An 18,506-nucleotide genomic window follows, 5' to 3' on the forward strand; every position below is an offset into this window, starting at 1 on the left:
AGAAGCAGCTGTTAGCCAGATGACAAGAGAACATGAAGGAATTCATACTGAACATAGCCAAAACCATACCAGATGTTAACATCAGGCAGATCCTTTTTGAGAAAAGTAGAATTGGGGTGGGAAATAGGACATGAAATATACATATAAAAATACTATGGAAATTTAAGGAGGAAATCTTAATCAATGGAAATCACCACCGATAAGGTTAAGTGACAGGTGTATGGGCATTTGAAGTGGATCGATTGCTGTTTTCTTACATTTATAACCAATCAGAAGTGAATAATAATTATTCTATGGATACTGTATGTTTAAAGTTTACGTGTCAAGGGCAAGCCTCTAAGTCAGAGGATATTCCTTTCGCGTTCACTGCCCGCGTGTCTCTGTCACTCTTGGTGGCAGGCGTTTGTTTCCTTACTTGGTTTATCTGATTTTTTTCTTCCTCCCTTCATCCACCAAGTATTTAGATACCAGCTTGTAGGGAGATGGGAGGCAGGTTCAGGAACCTTCCCTGAAGGTTCCATCCTTACATGGATGTTGTAAGGATTAATGAACTAACATATTCTAGAATGATTTTAAAAGGTGAAGTGCTATGTAAGTGTCAAGCATGATTAACTAGCAGTCAAGTTATTAGGCACCTGAATATTCTGCATCTTTCCTGAATTTCAGAAAAATGGATGTTTCAAAAGCACTATTATTTGAATGACAGTCAGGCACTGAAATAAATCCTAATTATCTCTACTCTTCTCACACCAGTCATATAGACCTTAAGAGTGACATATTTATGCAACTGTGAGTGGAATAGACATAATTAGCAATCTCATGGAGTTTTCAGTGCATCAGGAAAAGGCACAGTGCAAAATACTAGTTGCTTTTCAACCTACATCCCGTTATCGTAGTACAAGAAATATTGAGGCCTGGTGGTTGGGACTGTGAACACTGGCCCAGACTTCCTGGGGCCAAACCCTCACTCCACCGCTGGTTAAGTATTGATAACTTTGGGCAAGTTGCTTTACCTTTCCTTGCATGAGTTTATTTACATAAAAACTGGGGACAGTGTTAGTATCTATCTCATAGCTGATATATATAAGTTGCTCAGAAAAGCAATTCCTGACTTGCAGTAATTACTCCTTAAATATTAACTATTATCAGTATAATTGTCGTTAATACTGGCCTCGGCAGCTTCCACCCTCAGAGAAAGAAATAATAAATAGAGTTGGTAGTTAATTTGCTAGGACTCACGTATGACGTCTGGCAGCTTACAAAGCCCATTTAAGTATAATATTAACCTGTGGTTGTTCAGCGCTTGCCATGTGCCTGGGTGCTAACAACAACCTGGTGAGATGGGTTAGGACAGGGGCAGCTTTTAGTTTTGCTTTATTTGCTCAGCAAGGTTTTGATTCCCCTTCTGGTAATTCACTCTGGCCACATCCTTTCACCGTAGGTGCAGGGGCGGGCACAATGCCATGCCCGTCGATCAGACTTCTCGTCCTAAGGTTAACGTGTGAACCTGCGGGGCCAATCTCAGGCCTCCCCTGACATACTAGAGAAGGATTCCATTTGAAAGTGAAAAATAAACAGTTTTGCCACTGTGTTCATGATGCTAAAAGACTGAAATTAGGGTTAAGAGTGACCAAGTTCATTCCAAGTTGAAGAGGTATGGCTGCAGAAGGAAAGTGAAGCCAAGCAGAGCTGAGCTGAGCTGAGAGATGCAGGAGGGAGTGCGTTCTGGTGGCTTTGAGTCCTGATCCTAGCATTTGAGGCCCAGGCTCCCATCCCTTGACTGAGTCAGATAGCCCAATATCCCTCCCAGCCCTGTGAGCCACTAGACCTATTCTTTGTGTTTCTCTTAAAGTAGTTTGAATTAGGTTTCTGTCTCTTGCAACTTAAAGAATGCTTACAAGACAAATGCTGTAATTCACCCATTTTATGGATAAGGGAATTGAGGCTCTGAGAAGTTAAATGATTTGTTCATGAAGATCACATTACCAGTGATTTTCAGAACTTCATGCCCTATTTAATAAACCCAAATGTTATATTCCAGGGAAGAGAGCAAAGCTGAGGAATTGGAGATGGAGCTGGTTATTAATGAAAGGGGCAGGGAAGTTTTGGGGCACCCTCAGGTCACAGCTATTCACATGGCTAATTCATTCACTGGTTCATTAAATATTTGTTCAGTCACTAAGAAACAATCTAAAGCGAGTTGTTTGGCAAGAGGGAGGGAGTGGTCCGCAGGTGCCCTCAGCTCTGCTGGCTGGCTGGCTGCCGTCGGCATGGGAAGGGGTGAGAAGCCACAGAGCCAGCCCTCCTGTGTTTTTTGAACTGCTATTCCAGTGAATGCAGTGTATGCAGAAGGTGTCAAACCCTGGGGTCTCTCAGAAAATCGATTATGGAGCTTGCCCCTTCCTTGAAAAGCAAGCTTTTGTTTTTATTAGCATGCGTAAATGTGGAATAATTTCTGAATGTAAATATGGATGATATTTTATTTTCCTGACATGTTTGGAAGCAGCCTGGGGCAGGGTGGCAGTGAATCAGTAAATGTCATGGGTACTACGCTGGGAATTCATCAACTGTGCACACAGTTCATGGACTTATGCCGTATGTTCCGTAATAGCATGTTTGTTAACGTGGGATTGGGCTGCCTAGTTGTATGACAAAGCTGCCACGTCAGTTTCTTGATGTATAGAAACAGGCTCTGCTAGCCAGATGTAGAACTCTAGCAAGGTCATTTTAGGAGTAATTTCCATTTTGTGTGCTTTTCTTCCCCCTCATTGACTGTAGGAGAATGTGGTTTGCCTCATTACAATGTGATGCCAGGTGCACAACACAATAATGACCTTTATGCCGAAGTCTGAAGTTCACATAGCTGATCAGATAGACTCCCATTCAGCAATGTTGGAAACCATTAGCTAGAGGCAGGAACCGTGTTAACTTCTTGACATACGAGGTCGCAGGGTCAAGGTGAAAGCCCAGGTCTAGACTCAGATGAAAGGAAAACAGTGCTGCCTGGCAACACTGGGGTTTGAAGCCTTCCCTCTGAGAGTCAGAGATGTCCTGGAGCATGTGGAAAGCTAAGGGAAGGCCTGGGGAACCAAGGTGAGAACTGATAAAAGGGCAGCAGGTCCCCCTCCATCCCTCCCCCACCCTTGGCAACCACAAATCAGTTCTCTATGTCTGTGAGTCTGTTTCTGTCTTGTAAATAAGTTCTTTTGGGTCATATTTTAGATTCCACATATAAGTGATATCATATGATATTTGTCTTTCACTGTCTGACTTACTTCACTTAGTATGATAATCTCTAGGTCCATTCATGTTGCTGCACATGGCATTATCCCATTCATTTTTATGGCTGAGTAGTATTCCATTGGGTATATATACCACATCTTCTTTATCCATTTATCTACCGATGGACATTTAGGTTGCTTCCATCTTTTTATTCTCTTGGATTCTGGATTGTTGGTGTCTACGTGGGAAACCAAGGATTTCTTGTGGAGTCTTTACAATAACTTGGGAAATTTGAGGATTCCGTTTTCACCCACCCAGGGATGGATTTCCTGCCAAAACCATGCCTGACTTCTGTCTTTTATTGAAATTGGCCCAACAAGTTAAGTCCTTTGCTTGTTGATTATGGCAGTATTGACTGCCATTTTATTAAACACACATTTACAAATGGCACCTGAATATCCAACAATGCTCCAGACCTCAGAACCCTTCCTAATGCCGCTGTGTAGGAGTTACTGACAGCCAGCTCTTGCCATTCCTTCTCTTTCTTCCATTTTCACTCTGACTGAGAATGCAGTGTTTCATATCTCCTACAAACTACAAGAACCCGGATGTAAAAAATAGGCAATGAAAAGGGAAAGTAAAAAGGCACATGTTATCTGCAACCTGAAGCTTGTAAATAAAGAAAGAAGTAATAACCAGATGAGAATGCGTTTGGTCAGAAGGAAAAAGAATGGGAGCTTGAGGGTGTTAAGCAGACAAGACAAGATGCTTAAAATGATAACTAAAATGGCTTGTTTGTTTGTTTGTTTACATCCCTGGAGTTATAAGTATCTTTGTCTGACCATGGCTTAATAATTCTTCAGTGGGAGCCTATTGTGTGTTTTTATCAGTGTCTGATTTCCAGAGCTTCTGGCTCAGCCTGGGACAAAGCCTCTGTCTTTCACTAATGCTCATAGACGAATAATGCCTTTTTAAAATATTGCCAATTCTGCCGTCATTTCAGGACCCCAGAGATTCTGCTTATTAGGATGGCAGGCAAGCGGAGAAATGAGTTGGACATAGAGGTGGCAGGGGTTAATTTCATATTTGTCACGAGATCTTGCATGATTTCCCTAAAAGATATTTAATTTCCACTGGGCGTAATAACTTGCAGCTGCCGGAATATGCTGTATACTAGTGGTGAGTTCTTGTCTTCAGAGATTTATGCAAGTCGTTATTTAAAAATAGAGATCCGGGAGTTACAGCTGGCTAATTAATCTACCACTAAGGAAAGCTAAGCAAGTGACCCACTTAACTGTTTTCAGGAACCACGGCTACACTGAAGCAAACTTTCAAAAACTGTCCTGCACGAAGAACCAAACTAATGCATCCCTGTGGCATTTTTGTGGTCTTCTCACAGTGTGTGTGTGTCCCTTCTTCATCTCCCTTTCTGCCCCACAGACACCACTTAATTCAGCCCTCATCCACGCACATCTGCACGTTCCACAGTTTGAATTCCTAGATGCTTCACCATCTGGGTCCTTCTTCCCAAGGACGCTGGCAGGCTCCCCTTCCTTAGTTTCCTCTTTCACTGCATCACTCCCCTGCTCATGTTTTCTACTATCACCTCTGAGGCCTCTGCCCGACTTCTGAGGGTTCCCCTAAGAGACCCAAGCCATATATCTGCCCATACTTCCTCTACTCCCTCCACATGCACCTTCCCCTCTGGGCATAATGGTCTCTCCCCTCTCATACTGTCCCCTCACCTAGATCACCTTTTCCATTCCTCTCTCAGCCTGAACATGGTCTGTACAGCTTACAAAGCTCCACTGTGTCTGTCCCAGGACACCTTGATTTTTATCCCTGGACTTGATGTCAGAGAGTTGACTTAATCAGGTCATGACACAATTTCATCAACATTGGTCTGTGAGGGCCCTGATCTTATCTTTAAATTAGTCAATCAATTAATGTTTTATTATATTTATTCCTATCTCCTTACCTCTCTGCATAGGCAGGCATTCTATTATTACTATTACTATTCAATTATTACTGTTATATGTACAATTATTTTGCTTAACACACATATTAAATTTCATGTGTCTCCTACTATTTTCACTCAGGTTTATACCGTTAAAGTCCATCCATGTCTCTAAATCTGGCTGCTGCATACTGCATCGTAGGCAACCATCACCTTCAACTCTCCGCTTTCTCCATGATGGACACGCCCACATCCCTCCCACTCTCTGGATCTCCCCTTCTCTGAAATCACTCGGTATTCATTTACCCTACACTGGGCTCTTAATTGTACTGTATTTTCCTATGGTGTTTCATGTTTTTCCCTTGTCTTTTGTGTAACTCCTTGGAAATCGGGGACTATTTCTCATAGTACTCCCTCTCCCACTCCACCTCTTCCCATCCCCACCTCTGCAGACCTTCTCCGGAGCTCGGTGCATAACCAGCGCTCAGTAAATCCTTGTTTACTTAGTGAATTGAATAGCGTGACTCCATGAGCGTAGGCATTTTCTCTATTCTTAACCATATTTACAGTGTCTGGCAAATGGTGGCTGGAATGTTGTAGGTGATCAGGAAATAGGACACAAATGAGTGTCTCACTTTTCACAGAAGAAAAGGGATATGGAATAGTAGAATATACAGGGGTCAGGATACTATATTCTAGTTTCTAATCTGCCACAAACTAGGTGTTCAACACTTAGCACATCATTTAGGTCTTGGTTAAACTGAATGATTTCTTGAATCCTTGTTCACTCTAACTTGCTAAGTTTCTGTAACTTCACTGAAGTTTTTCAACAGGAAGAGAGTCTTTAATATGAAATCATCTCTGTGGAATACAGTAATCATATGCAAGGCTCTATTGGGTTGAGGTGTTGGGTAGAGGTGAGAGTCTGTCCTATGGCTTCTGATCTTAGGCTCCCAGAATGATAGGAAGGACAAAATGATTACTACCTGTAAAGTGCTTAGAAGAGTGTCTGACACATAATAAGTGAAGTATAAGTATTTACTCTTATTTTTATAAATTTAAGAAAATCTACTAACATTTGCAGCAATCCCTTGTCTGGCATATGGAAGTCTGGTCTTCATGCTTATGTGCCCCAAAAAAGACCCCAGGAATTCTAGTATCACTGCTGAAATTAACAGCTCTCTTTTATAGGACAATAATCATCAGACCACAGTCTGATTTCTTTTAGGCCCAATCTGTTGTCTTTCTGATAATGGGCAGGTTCTTTTTTTTTTTTTTTTTTTTTTTTGCGATATGCGGGCTTCTCACTGTTGTGGCCTCTCCCGTTGCGGAGCACAGGCTCAGCGGCCATGGCCCACGGACCCAGCCGCTCCACGGCATGTGAGATCTTCCCGGACCGGGGCGCGAACCCGTGTCCCCTGCATCGGCAGGCGGACTCTCAACCACTGCACCACCAGGGAAGCCCGGGCAGGTTCTTTTTTGAAGTAAAGCAAAAGAATATTGTCCTTCAGGATCATGCAGCGGCTAATAAAAATGTTGGGACAAGAATCTTGAGTTCTATATTTGGTATCTATCAAAAACAACTGTTTCCTCTATAGAGTAGTCAGTTAGAAATGGAACAGAATATGAATATATTAATATTTTATGCAGATGATATTTTTCCCTTTAGTAGGGAAGCAGTAACTAAATAATCTAATTGGCTTTCTCTTATCTTTAAAGAAGTGAATTCAAATATTGAACAAACCATTCTTAAAATTCTGAACAGCATTTAAATCATGAGCTTCTTTGTTGCTAGATGGCTTCTTTTTCTCTAGGTCAGAGGTAAAGCTATTTGTCTTAAAGAAAAAAAACACTAAATGGTGTTGGTAATGGGCTACAGGTATTATAACCTAACTATATTTGCTTCATGAGCAAAAGTAACATTTGATAACTCTTTTATTCTACTGTTCTATTGGGCAAATGAAGTCTCAAACAGCATTTCAGTTTAATGCTTTTACATACAAAATCCAATTTGTGAATATTAAAAGTTAAAAAAAAAAATCAGGTAAAAATAGAAAATGAGAACTGGGGACTCCATAAGGGCTAGAAATTTTTGGACCAAAAAAGAAGTACAACCTCTAATTAAAAGGTTGGAGAAATAAGTAGGTAAAATGTTCAATTACCAACAACAGCACAGGAAAATGACTTTGAATCATTTGTTTTAGAGATCAGAAACACTGGAGTAAACTGTAAGACTTACCTGCGAATGGGGAATGGGGATTTTTAAAAAAAACACCTCGTGGTTTTGCTTCTGTTTCTGTTTTTCTTTTCTTTTACTCATGAACTTTATTTGGAGGAGTACCATCGCTTCCTATTAAAATAAAGATGGACTGTGTTCTAATAACATCTTTCTGTGTTGTGTTTCTAAGGTAATTCTCAGCTACAGCTGCCATTTATTTCCATATGGAATAAACTGAATAGCCAAGAAGGATTGCCATGTAAATTCAATGAGATATAATACCTTGGAAGATGCTCTGAAAAATCTAAAGTCCTATACACATATTTGTTTCTGTTATTGCTGCATTAAGTGAAAATCAGAAGAGTGCCTACCATGTACCAGGAAGTGCTTTAGGCACTGAGGATTCAGAGAAATAATAACACTGATTTTGCCCTTAAGGATTTATAATTAGGTTGGAGAAACAGAGAATGTCAGTGTATTGTGGAAATGATGGATATGTGCCAGGTGCTTGCGAGCATAGAAAGGGATAGTAAGGGATCCCTAAGTTTTTAGAGTCAGGGAGCCAGAGGAAGTTAGGGAGAGGAGAGGAAGGGAGTCCCAGGAGGAGAGGACATGAATATAGCCTTGGGGTAAAAATTAGTGCAGTATATTCTGAGTCAGTAAGGGGATCAATATGACTAGAGCTTAAAATATCAAGCAGAGAATAACAAAACGTGTCTTTGAGAGGTCAGATTACAGCAGGCCTGTATACTGTGTTAGAGGTTCAGATTTACCCCATTGTTGACAGAAACCCAATGAAGCCAAGGCACAACGCAGTCACTCTGGGAGAGGATTGGAGGCGGATTTGAGGGTCAGGGAGAGCAGTGAGGAGGATATTACTGTAGTTCAGGTGAAAGACGGTGAGAGTGGGAACTTAAGCTCTCAGATAGAACAAGGAGGGCAAATCTGAAAAATAGTGAAGAAAGGCAACATATGGTGATTAATTTTATGAGAGTTGGTGAGGATGACCCTCAAGCTTAGAGTCTGACAGGCTGGGTGATTTGTAGTTCAGTTTACGTACGGAATACTGAAGGAGAGTCAGGTATAGGGCATAAGATATATGTTCATTTTTTGTCATGTTTATCTCAAGGTTGCTATAAGACATTTGAGTGAAAGTGTCCAGGAGGCAGTTGGATATATGGCCCTGAATTGTGAACTGCAGATCTGAGTAGGCAATTCAGGTTTGTAAGTCATGAGCATTTAAGTGGTGGTTAAAACCCTCAGAGAAGAGAAGCGAGGGCAGAAACCTGGGAAGGCCAGTGCTTAAAGAGTGGGCCAAAGAGAAAGCCAAGAAACCCTAGAGGGGACAGTGAGATGGTGCGAAGGCACCTGATACAGTGTCATAGCACAGAAACCAGAGGGACAGAGGATCAGGAACGTGGTGGGATCCAAAGGGAAACCAAAGCAATAAAAGCCAGTATAAGGACTTAAAAAGAATCCTTTAAATTTAGGAAACTGTGACTTTAGGTGACTGTATCAAAGCAGTCTCACTGCAGGGGTGGCAATCAGCTACAGTCAACTGCGGAATAAATGTGGGGAGAATGAGCACAGGTCTTTCTCTGCAGAGAATTTTGGATGGGAGGGTGGAGAGGGATAGATTGGCTGTGAGAGGAAATGCAGGGGCAGGAGCAGGTTATTTTAGGAGCGTAGAAGTTTAAGTTAAGGTCGGAGGCTGAAGAGAAGGAACCAATAACGGGAAAGGTAGAAATATATCAGAAAACAGGAAAAAATGGTGTAGCATGTTCCCAAAGGAAGTGGGAGGTGTGGAGGGGATGGGATCCACAGGAAAGGTTGTCTCTATGCCAGAAGGACTTAAACTCTTAAACCTCCAAGGCTGGAAGGATGGGTAGAAGGAAGAGAGTGGGCGATCGGGGAGTGGAGGAGGGAGGTCAGTCGTGCTTCATGGCTTCAGGACAAGGTCATTAGTATTTACTCATTCTCCTAAGGCCCAAACACACTGATTTAGCAAGTGAAATCATCTTCGGAAGTCCTTCATCATCCTTTTCAGGGCTGCTCTCCCAGCAGCCATTAAAGCTTTTCCCCTGAGCAGCTTCAGTTCTCTTGCTGCTCCTCTCCCACCTCCATGCACAAGTTTTTCTCCAGCAGTGCTGGATTACCCCCCAGCCACTCCCCCTCACCCCACACTGGTTTCCCTTTAAAATATCCATTGAGGGCTTCCCTGGTGGTGCAGTGGTTGAGAGTCCGCCTGCCGATGCAGGGGACACGGGTTCGTGCCCCGGTCCAGGAGGATCCCACATGCCGCGGAGCGGCTGGGCCCATGAGCCATGGCCGCTGAGCCTGCGCGTCCGGAGCCTGTGCTCCGCAACGGGAGAGGCCACGACAGTGAGAGGCCCGTGTACCCCAAAAAAAAAAAAAAAAAAAAAAAAACAACAAACAAATCCATTGATTATCTGCATTTAAGTAAATTACAAACTACCTCCTTCAAAGATGTAAATATCTGATACCCAGTCAACTGTGCCAGCCTTCCCAGAAGCATCTGCCCTATAGATGGGCACTCGGGCTTTCAGGGGCCCTGCCCTATTAGACCCACCCTCTCAGCCTTTCTTCCCACACTCCATCAATATGCGCCCTCTGTTCTATTCACACATAAGTCTTCACTTTTTCAGAAAGTGAAGCGCGTGGTATGAAGGTCACACGGTTGGAATAATAGGACAGTGAAGATTATTTGAGGTGTCCCCATTGTCAGGTATGCCACGGGCAGCTCAGTAAGGAAAGGTTGCTGCTACTTCTGACATGGCATATTCCAATATGCGTTACCTCCATTCATTAGAAGTCTTAAGCTACAGATTACGAGTACTGCTTACCCCTTCTGTCTTAATAGAAAGTCAGGAAAATTTGAATCGGTGCTACTTTTTAAAACTCAGGCTTTACTGCTGTTTGCTGGTTAGTGTTACGATCACAAAAGCAAAGCCTAAGCCATTTTCTTCTTTAAAAACAATAGTGTTTTCCATTATGTCCAAACGATCTCCAAATGACTAGAAGGAAAAAGTACCCACAGCAGCTCCTTGGGCTCAGTATCATACCTAGATACCTTAATCCCAGATGTACTGGCTAAGCCCAGGCTGATAGGATGGCTGGGCTAATAATAAAAACACCCCAGAGGCTCTGATCTCTACGGAGTCTGTATCTAAAATGTACACCTTTATGGTTAGGGGTACTGGTTTTAGAGTCAAACTGATTTGCTTCCTGATTACCACTTACAACCTATGACACACCTCTCATAGAGTTGTGGGGACTAAGTATGATCATGAACTTAAAGGGCTTCTCCTCATTGCCAGTACACAGTAAGTTCTCAATAAATGGAGACTGCTATTGAATTATTACCATTAATAATTCATGCTTTGATTTAAGAAACTGCCTGGTCTAACTATCTCCAGGCAAAGGCTGCTTTCTCATCCAGTCTCCACTATATGGCTATAAAATGGTGAGTTTCCTTTTCAGATGTGCACACATACTTGCTTTGCTCTCATCACCGATGCCTACTTTCTGTAGTCAATTAACATGATCGACCATTTAGGGTAATCACTTCCTAAGAACCAAATGTGCTTACATTCAGTGGCACCCACTATAATGCAATTAAGTTTTCCAATAATATTCATCTAGTAGATAGGCACAGTATAAATGAGAGCTGTGATGATAAGCTACCTCCCGTTTTCTCATTTTAAAGAGAGATTCATTAGGGACAGTGCTCCTCAATGTTAATGAAATGACACAATCTAATTTGAGAATTGCAGTTATACACACTAGTGCTAGAAGGAGAGGAATTGCTACCTGACAGGTAATGTCACTGTCTGCATCTTGCTTCTGCCCTCCTTTAGTATGCTTCCACCTTGGTCCAGATCTCATCCTTTCCTTGGGCCTATTCAGCCATCTTATGAATGCTGGGAAAAGCCTAAGCTATAAATAGCTTGCTTTTTGATAAGATGATTCATGCCTGAAAAAGTTGATAATGATTTCAGAATTTCTTGTAATTGAGTTTTTAATTACAACACAGATAGCCAATATCTCACTCATATGTAATTTTAACAGAGATGACAAGCAATTTTATATTCTTTGGAGATCATTTGACAAGTGTGGGAGCCTATAGTTAAGTACCAATGGCCTTGTTTTTGGACGGGAGTACCTCACAACCACTCACTCAGGGAAGATTGGAAACTGGAACATCTGGATCTCAATAAATTATTTGATAGAACAATCCAAGTGCTATAACACGGGCTGCCACTGGGAATATAAACCTGATTGCTTGGCTTAGAATCTTGCTTTTCTAATTTATAGTCCGCATATTATGATTTGAGATACCGTAGAGCCAATTGGTATATGGACAAGGTTCTACCGTAAATAAATTTTTCTATCTTTAGACTTTATCAGCACGTCAGATAAAATTTGCAAATAATTTTTTTCTAATATATGCAGAGCTTAACCTTGGGATGGGTACCATATTTTCTTTACTCCTTTAGCATTTACTTAAGAGTTCTAGAGGCCATGCCCAGAGTTCTAGAGCTAGAATTAGACCAAAGAAATTGCTCCATCCAAAAGAGCAGAGAACCAGCCCAGCATTGGCTGGTCCCTACTAGTACCTCCCACAAGCTTTCAAAAGCCACTCGCATAGACCGTTACATCCAGAGGTGCAAACTGATTTATCTTTTTCAACCACAGAGCAGTATTTCTCAGATCTTTGAATTTCAGAGACCAGGAAAAAAAAATATTCTTAATTAGAGTCCTATGAAGGGTGGTAACTTTTTAATTTTACCAAGTAAAGATGTTTACATTTTTTCTTCCTTCCCACTCATTCGTGAGCATTTATTGAGCACATACTATTGGCAGCTACTAGAGTATGCCCTGGGAATGCAACAAAAAGCCAAGCTAGACATAATCTATGCCCTCAAGTATCATAAAGTCTGGTGGGGGAGATAGTTTTTAATCACTTACACTAATGTATATAAAATTCACAGTGATAAAGGTGCTATTAAGGAAATAAACGTGGTTTTCTGACAGCATGTAACACATTAATTTTATATGGACAGTGAGGGTCAGGGAACTCTTCCTCTTTAAAACTGATGCTTGGACTTAACAGGTCTCAGACTATGTAGGCCATGATGCGAAATTTGAACTTTATGCTAAGAGTAATAGAAAACAATTAAAGATTTTGAAGCAGGATTTATGTTCTTAAAAGATGCCTCTGGATGCTATTGGAGAATGGATTGGAGGGAAACACGAGTGGAAGGAGTGAGATCAGTTGGGACGAAATTTCAGTGGCACAGATGTAACTAGTGTGATGGCTATGGTGATGGTGAGTAGTTGGATTTGAAGAATATTTTGAAACTAGAATTGCTGAGACATACTGATAGATGAGGGGGTGGTGGGAGGAGGAGAGAGGTATCAAGGATTTCTCTTATATTCCTGTTTGAACAACTTGCCATTTAACGTACCATTTACTGAGGCAGAAAGACCAAGAGAGGAAGAGGTTGAGGCAGGAAGGGAGGCTTGAGCATCCCTTTTTGGGCTCGTGAGTTTAAGGTGCCTGTGAGATATCCATTGCAGGCAGATACATGAATCAGAAGCTTGGAGGAGTATTCTGCTACTAGATATACATTTAGGAGATATCAGCATATCGATGGTATTAAAGTCATGGGACTAGATAAGGTTTCACAGAAATAAGTATTATGGAACGTTGAGCCTGTCGAGGCCCAATACAGGAGGGGAAGTCTTCAGAGCATCTTTCCTCCTATGAAAGGGATGACTTTTTAACACCCACAAAATAGAAAGAACACAATATCAGTCCTTTAAATTATGGACACTTAGTTGCATGAACTCCTCTCGCCATTGTTGTTATCATTTTCATTTTGCTGCAGATCAGTCATGCTTCGTCATGAAGCAGCAGTTGCAAATCACTGCCCTAGAGTTTCTGCAACTGCCTGAGCAGGAATGACCTCATCTTGGTAGCAGAAGGTCATATCCACAGCCAGCTTCGCCTGACCTCTTAGTCTGTCCAGCCTTAAAAACACATCTGGGGTTTCTGATTCAGAGTAATACAGGATTGAAACTCACAGAGTGACACAAGACCCTACGATATGACATCAATTTCTCCCTACCCTGAGACGCAAAGCCAGTTCCCTCCTATGCACTCTGTGGCATTCCTAAGTCGGAGGACTACATCGCAAGTGTAGCATGGTTATTTGTGTGCATCAGCACCACTTAACACCTGCATGGCTTTCCCCCCTCCTTCTGCGCATCATAGTACCGGCGTCCATCGCAGTATTCTTTTCTAGTGGACCTAGTAAATGTTTCTGAACGATCCTATCACAATGTTCCAGACGGCTTGATCAATCAGATTGAATGTGGGAGATAATAGTACTACTAACAATGCTACTACTATCTATACTATTACTAACAATAACAACTAACTAACAATAATAACCACTTTATTATTATACTTGCAACTGATATTATCAATACTAACATTCTAAAGACTTTGTGTAATGCGTCATACTAAGTGTTGTCCCTACTTCATATTATGCAAACCCTAACTACAACTTGGAAGAATGGTGCCATTTCACAGGTGAAGAAACCAAGGCTGAGAGAATGACATCCCAGGAGTACATTTCGTTATTGTTTTCGCATTGGATTATAATTATATGCCGTTATCTGTTACAATGGAAACTCACTGAGACCCTGTACTTTTCCTGTTTGAAACCTCAGCACCTAATAATGCTTGGCACGCTTAAGGTGCTTATTAAAAGTTGATGAATGTATATAAAAGCATACTCATTGCACTTCCCTTTATTACATTTTTTTTATAAATTGAAGTTTTGTGGCAACCTGGCATCAAGCAAATCTATCAGCACCATTTTTCCAAAAGCGCTTTGCTCACTTCCTGTCTCTGTGTCACATTTTGGTAATTCTCACAATATTTCAAACTTTTTCGTTATTATATTTGTTACGGTGATCTGTGATCAGTGATCTTTGATGTTACTACTGTAACTGTTTGGGGGACACACCCATAATAGAAGGCGAACTTAATCAATGTTGAAATGACAACAAAGGATTTAGACTATTACATAAACTCAGTTGATAAAGTAGAGTTTGAGAGGATTGACTCCAATTTTGAAAGCTCTACTGCGGGTAAAGTGCTATCAAATAGCATCGCATGCTGCAAAGAAATCGTTTGTGAAAGGAAGAGTCAGGCGACACAGCAAACTTCTTTGTTCTCTTATCTTAAGAAACTGCCAGGGCCACCCCAGCCTCAGCAATTACCACCCTGATCAGTCAGCAGCCATCACCATGGAGGCAAGACCCTCCACTAGCAAAAAGATTACAGCTCACTGAAGGCTCAGATGATGGTTAGCATTTTTTTTAGCAATAAAGTATGTTTTAGCCAATATATTATGTACATTGTTTTTGAGACATAATGCTATTGCACGCTTAATTAATTACAGCATGGTGTAAACATAACTTTTATATGCACTGGGATACTAAAACAATCTGTGCGACTCGCTATATTGTGCTATTCACTTTGTTGCAGGGGTCTGGAAGTAAACCTGCAACATCTCCAAGGTATACCTGTACTCTGTGAATCTAGAAGCCTCTTGAAGAGCAATAATTGTGTCTTACATGATTTGGAATCTCTCACAGCACCTAGCATAATTCCCAATAAATGTTTGGAAGGTTGAGTGTGTGGGTTTAAAACTGGCTGAAAAACTACTGTAAACCGAGAAGGCTCTGAGTGATGCTGGTGGAGGTGGGGTCCCTGCTGAAGGAGGATGAAGATGTGCCGCCAGCTCTGCTGTTGGCACAACTGTGGGTCCGAGTCTTATTTAAGTGTTCTTATGACCTGGATGGAAAGAGGGAAGAGGCTGCTTGGTTTTGGAATTCACTAATGGTTCCAATTTGGAAAGTAGAGCGAGCAGCTCAGGCAACAGAAATAAAATGCAAACGACCTTTGAGACTTGAGGTATGTAGGCTGGGAATAATGACTTTGTGAGCATTTGAAAAAGGCAAGGCAGTGAATACACCTGGGGGAGGAGAATCCAAACACAGAGCTGTTCTCCGGAAGTAGGCCCAGGGGGTACAGTGGTCTGCAAATTAAATTCAGGCCAGCCAGGCCGTCCGGCAGGATAAAAGGGAAGTCCAGGTTGAGGCCGCCTGTGCAGAAGGGCGTGGAGTAACAGTTCCTCTGTGGCCAGTTCTAGCTGAGTAGCACCTGGCCCCTCGTGCTGTGTTCCCACCACCTCGTTCCTAGGGAAGCTCAGGCAATTTGGAAGAAGTGCAGAGAATAGCAACAAGGGGAATGAATTCAGGAGCCTGAGGAGAGGATGCAGATGAAAGAGTAAGAAGATGAGAGAGCTAGAGTTTCGCTGCAGAAAGCTGAGGGAGAGAGGAGGGAGAGATCCAGAAACTAATGATAAATATCCAGGTCTATTCGAAAATAGCCGAGTGGAAATTCGCAGAATACCCATCAGATTAAGACTTTTCAGATGAAAATGGACATTTTTCTTCCAAGCCATGGGCTTCTTGCCTGGACTGGCACTCTGCCTACTCAGGTGATCAGTAAATACTATCTTATAAAATAACCTTCATTTGCCATAAAAGTATACGATCCAGGAAATAGGCCAATAGGAAGCACATTAGAAAATAAGCCAACCCTTTCCATAATGCCCAGTGAGGACAGGATTAAAGCAACTCGATTTTTGTTGTGCTGTTCAAATCAGACTCTCTTCAACAATGAAGTTGCCTCTTCCCATTCAGATAAATACAGAACAAAACAGAAACCTTTGTAGCGTGGGAAATGCCTAAGACACTGTTGGCTAGACTCTGGTTAAGTCCTATCATTGCAAGTTACTTCATGTCAAGGGGGCTGGTGAGGTGCTAGTTTTTTTTTTTCCCCGCCTAGGCAGTGGAGGAGGGGGTAGAGGAAGCTGAATCTCTGGATTTAGGTGGACTAGGTGGACTTCATTTTTAAAAATTCAAACACAAAAACCCAAGTAGATTGATCAGGGGTTAATTCTTTGTTTTATAGAGAGGAGTCTCTAAAAATAGCAACTACCTGAGTGCTGTTGAATTCACCTTTGTTTACAGATAGACTGTACTGTTCTTAGCTTGGAGCCTGAGAGAGTCAAGTATTCAGTTTCCCAGCCAGCTGCAGACTGGTTCCTTTATCAAGCTCCAGCGTCGGGAGGGCTTCCCTGAGTTCCTCAAACGTGCTGTCCCCTCCTCTGCTGGCCTTGTCTACCCTCCCTCTCCCCTGCCCCATTCTGCTTTCTGCAGGGTTCGCTTCCCCCCCCCCCCAGTCCCCTCCTCTCACCTTCAATGTCACATCTTCTCGAAGGTAGCTGTTTAGAATGATTTGGGCTGCAAGAGGACATCTTATTAAAAGCGGCCCAAGCCAACAGATCTTTATAACCTGCTAAAAAGAAGTTCGGAGTAAACAGTCCACGGCTGGTACCGTGGCTCAGCCATGTCATCAAGGGCCCAGGAGCCTGTCCCTCTTGCTCTACCCCTGGAATATATGACTTCCATATTCATTCATCTCAAGATGTCTGTTCCACGCCCAACATCACATCCTGCTGCAGGCATGGAGGAGCTAAGGGGGCAGAAAGGCTTTCTTCCTGTGAGGCTTAGCTTTTTTATTCAGGAAAGGTCCCTGTCCCCAGAGGCTCCTAACTATATCTAATTGGTTAGAACTGCGCCAGATGCAAGGGAGTCTGGAAAATCATGATTAGCTTCCCAACCTCGATCGTAGAGGAAGGCAAGGGAGAAGGGGGGATGTGAATAGCTTCTAGGCAGCCAGACCTGCCACAATATGTGCCTGCCCCAGTTATTCAGTCATAGTTCCCTGCTCCTCTCTTCCTGGCATTGATCATGGTTTGCAGACGTACAGTTGTAATCCCACTGGAATATATATATATTCCCTAGCTGGATCTCTCACCACGGCATTGCCAGAACCTTGCTCTGTGCCTCATGAATGGCAGGCACTTAATAAATATTGCTTCAGTCGCGGGCTGCTTGGCTTCTAAAAGAAGAGAGAAGAGAAGCTACCTCTGAAATTATCATGGAATCACAACCTCCTGGGAAAATATGATTCTGGTTATAAAATTTGATTTCCACATAGCTCCTTTTTATTTATTAAAAATATTTCAAATATAAAGAGAGGTAAAATATAAATGAAATGGAATACTGAACATTCAACCCACTACCCAGCTCTATCAGATTTGCAGATTTTGCCATAGGCCTTTGTGGTCAGTGGAGGCTATTGTGTTTTGACAAAAAACCTTTCCAATACAGCTGAAGTCCCTGTGTCCCTTCCCCTGGCTCCATGCTCCTGCTGCTACTCCTGCCTTTCTCTCACTGGAGGTAAGCAGTATCCTGAATTTGGGTTTACCAGGCTATGCTTTTATACTATGACTGTATACATATCCGTAAGCAATATAAAACTATGGCGTATTATTGTATATGTTTCCCAGCTGTATATAAGTATTCTACTTTGTATAAAAACTATAATGAATTATATGAATATTAAAAGTATTATTCTCCAATATTTTTGAACTATCATGTTATTGATATTTAGCCCTATTTTTGTAGGTACTGTTTCATTGTATAAATATACCACAACTTAGTTATCCTTTTTTCTCTCGGTATTTTGATTGACTGTTTACAGTCCTTTCCCATTACAAATAATGCTACCCATGATTAACTTTCTTCTACATATTTCTTTGTCACACGTGTGAGAGTTTCTTGTTCTAAGGTATTTATCCAGAAATAAAGTTACAGGGTGAAGGAGGTATATTTCTTCAATTTTCTTTGATTTTGCCAAAATTCTGTAGTGGATGAGAGAAACTGCTTCTGTACTCAACATTTGGTATCAGATTCTGATTTTTGTCAATCTATTGATGTGAAATGGTATCTCATTGTTTTACTGTGTATTTCCCTGACAATGGGAAGGTTGAGGACCTTTCAATAGGTATGTCAGCCAATCAGGTTTCCTTTTATGAAAATTGCCTATTCACATCCATTGCCCTTTTTAGGGGAACAAGGAGTTGTTGTTTTTTTCTT

At 41.8% G+C, this 18,506-nt stretch overlaps 1 protein-coding gene across 6 annotated transcripts in view; it reads left to right on the plus strand.

Annotated features, from left to right (window-relative positions):
• Window positions 1-18,506, plus strand: part of ST6GALNAC3 (ST6 N-acetylgalactosaminide alpha-2,6-sialyltransferase 3) — a 595,740-nt gene that overhangs the window by 482,583 nt on the left and 94,651 nt on the right. For 2 of the 6 annotated variants that reach the window (XM_032606587.1, XM_032606594.1), the window contains exon 4: window positions 14,980-15,011. The exons of the other annotated variants lie outside the window; for them this stretch is intronic. In XM_032606587.1, the coding sequence (XP_032462478.1) occupies window positions 14,980-15,011 (32 nt within the window). The remainder of the gene's footprint in view (window positions 1-14,979; window positions 15,012-18,506) is intronic. 6 annotated transcript variants of the gene reach the window in all.

Source organism: Phocoena sinus, chromosome 1 (assembly GCF_008692025.1).
Source record: "Phocoena sinus isolate mPhoSin1 chromosome 1, mPhoSin1.pri, whole genome shotgun sequence".
Classification (NCBI taxonomy): Eukaryota; Metazoa; Chordata; class Mammalia; order Artiodactyla; family Phocoenidae; genus Phocoena; species Phocoena sinus.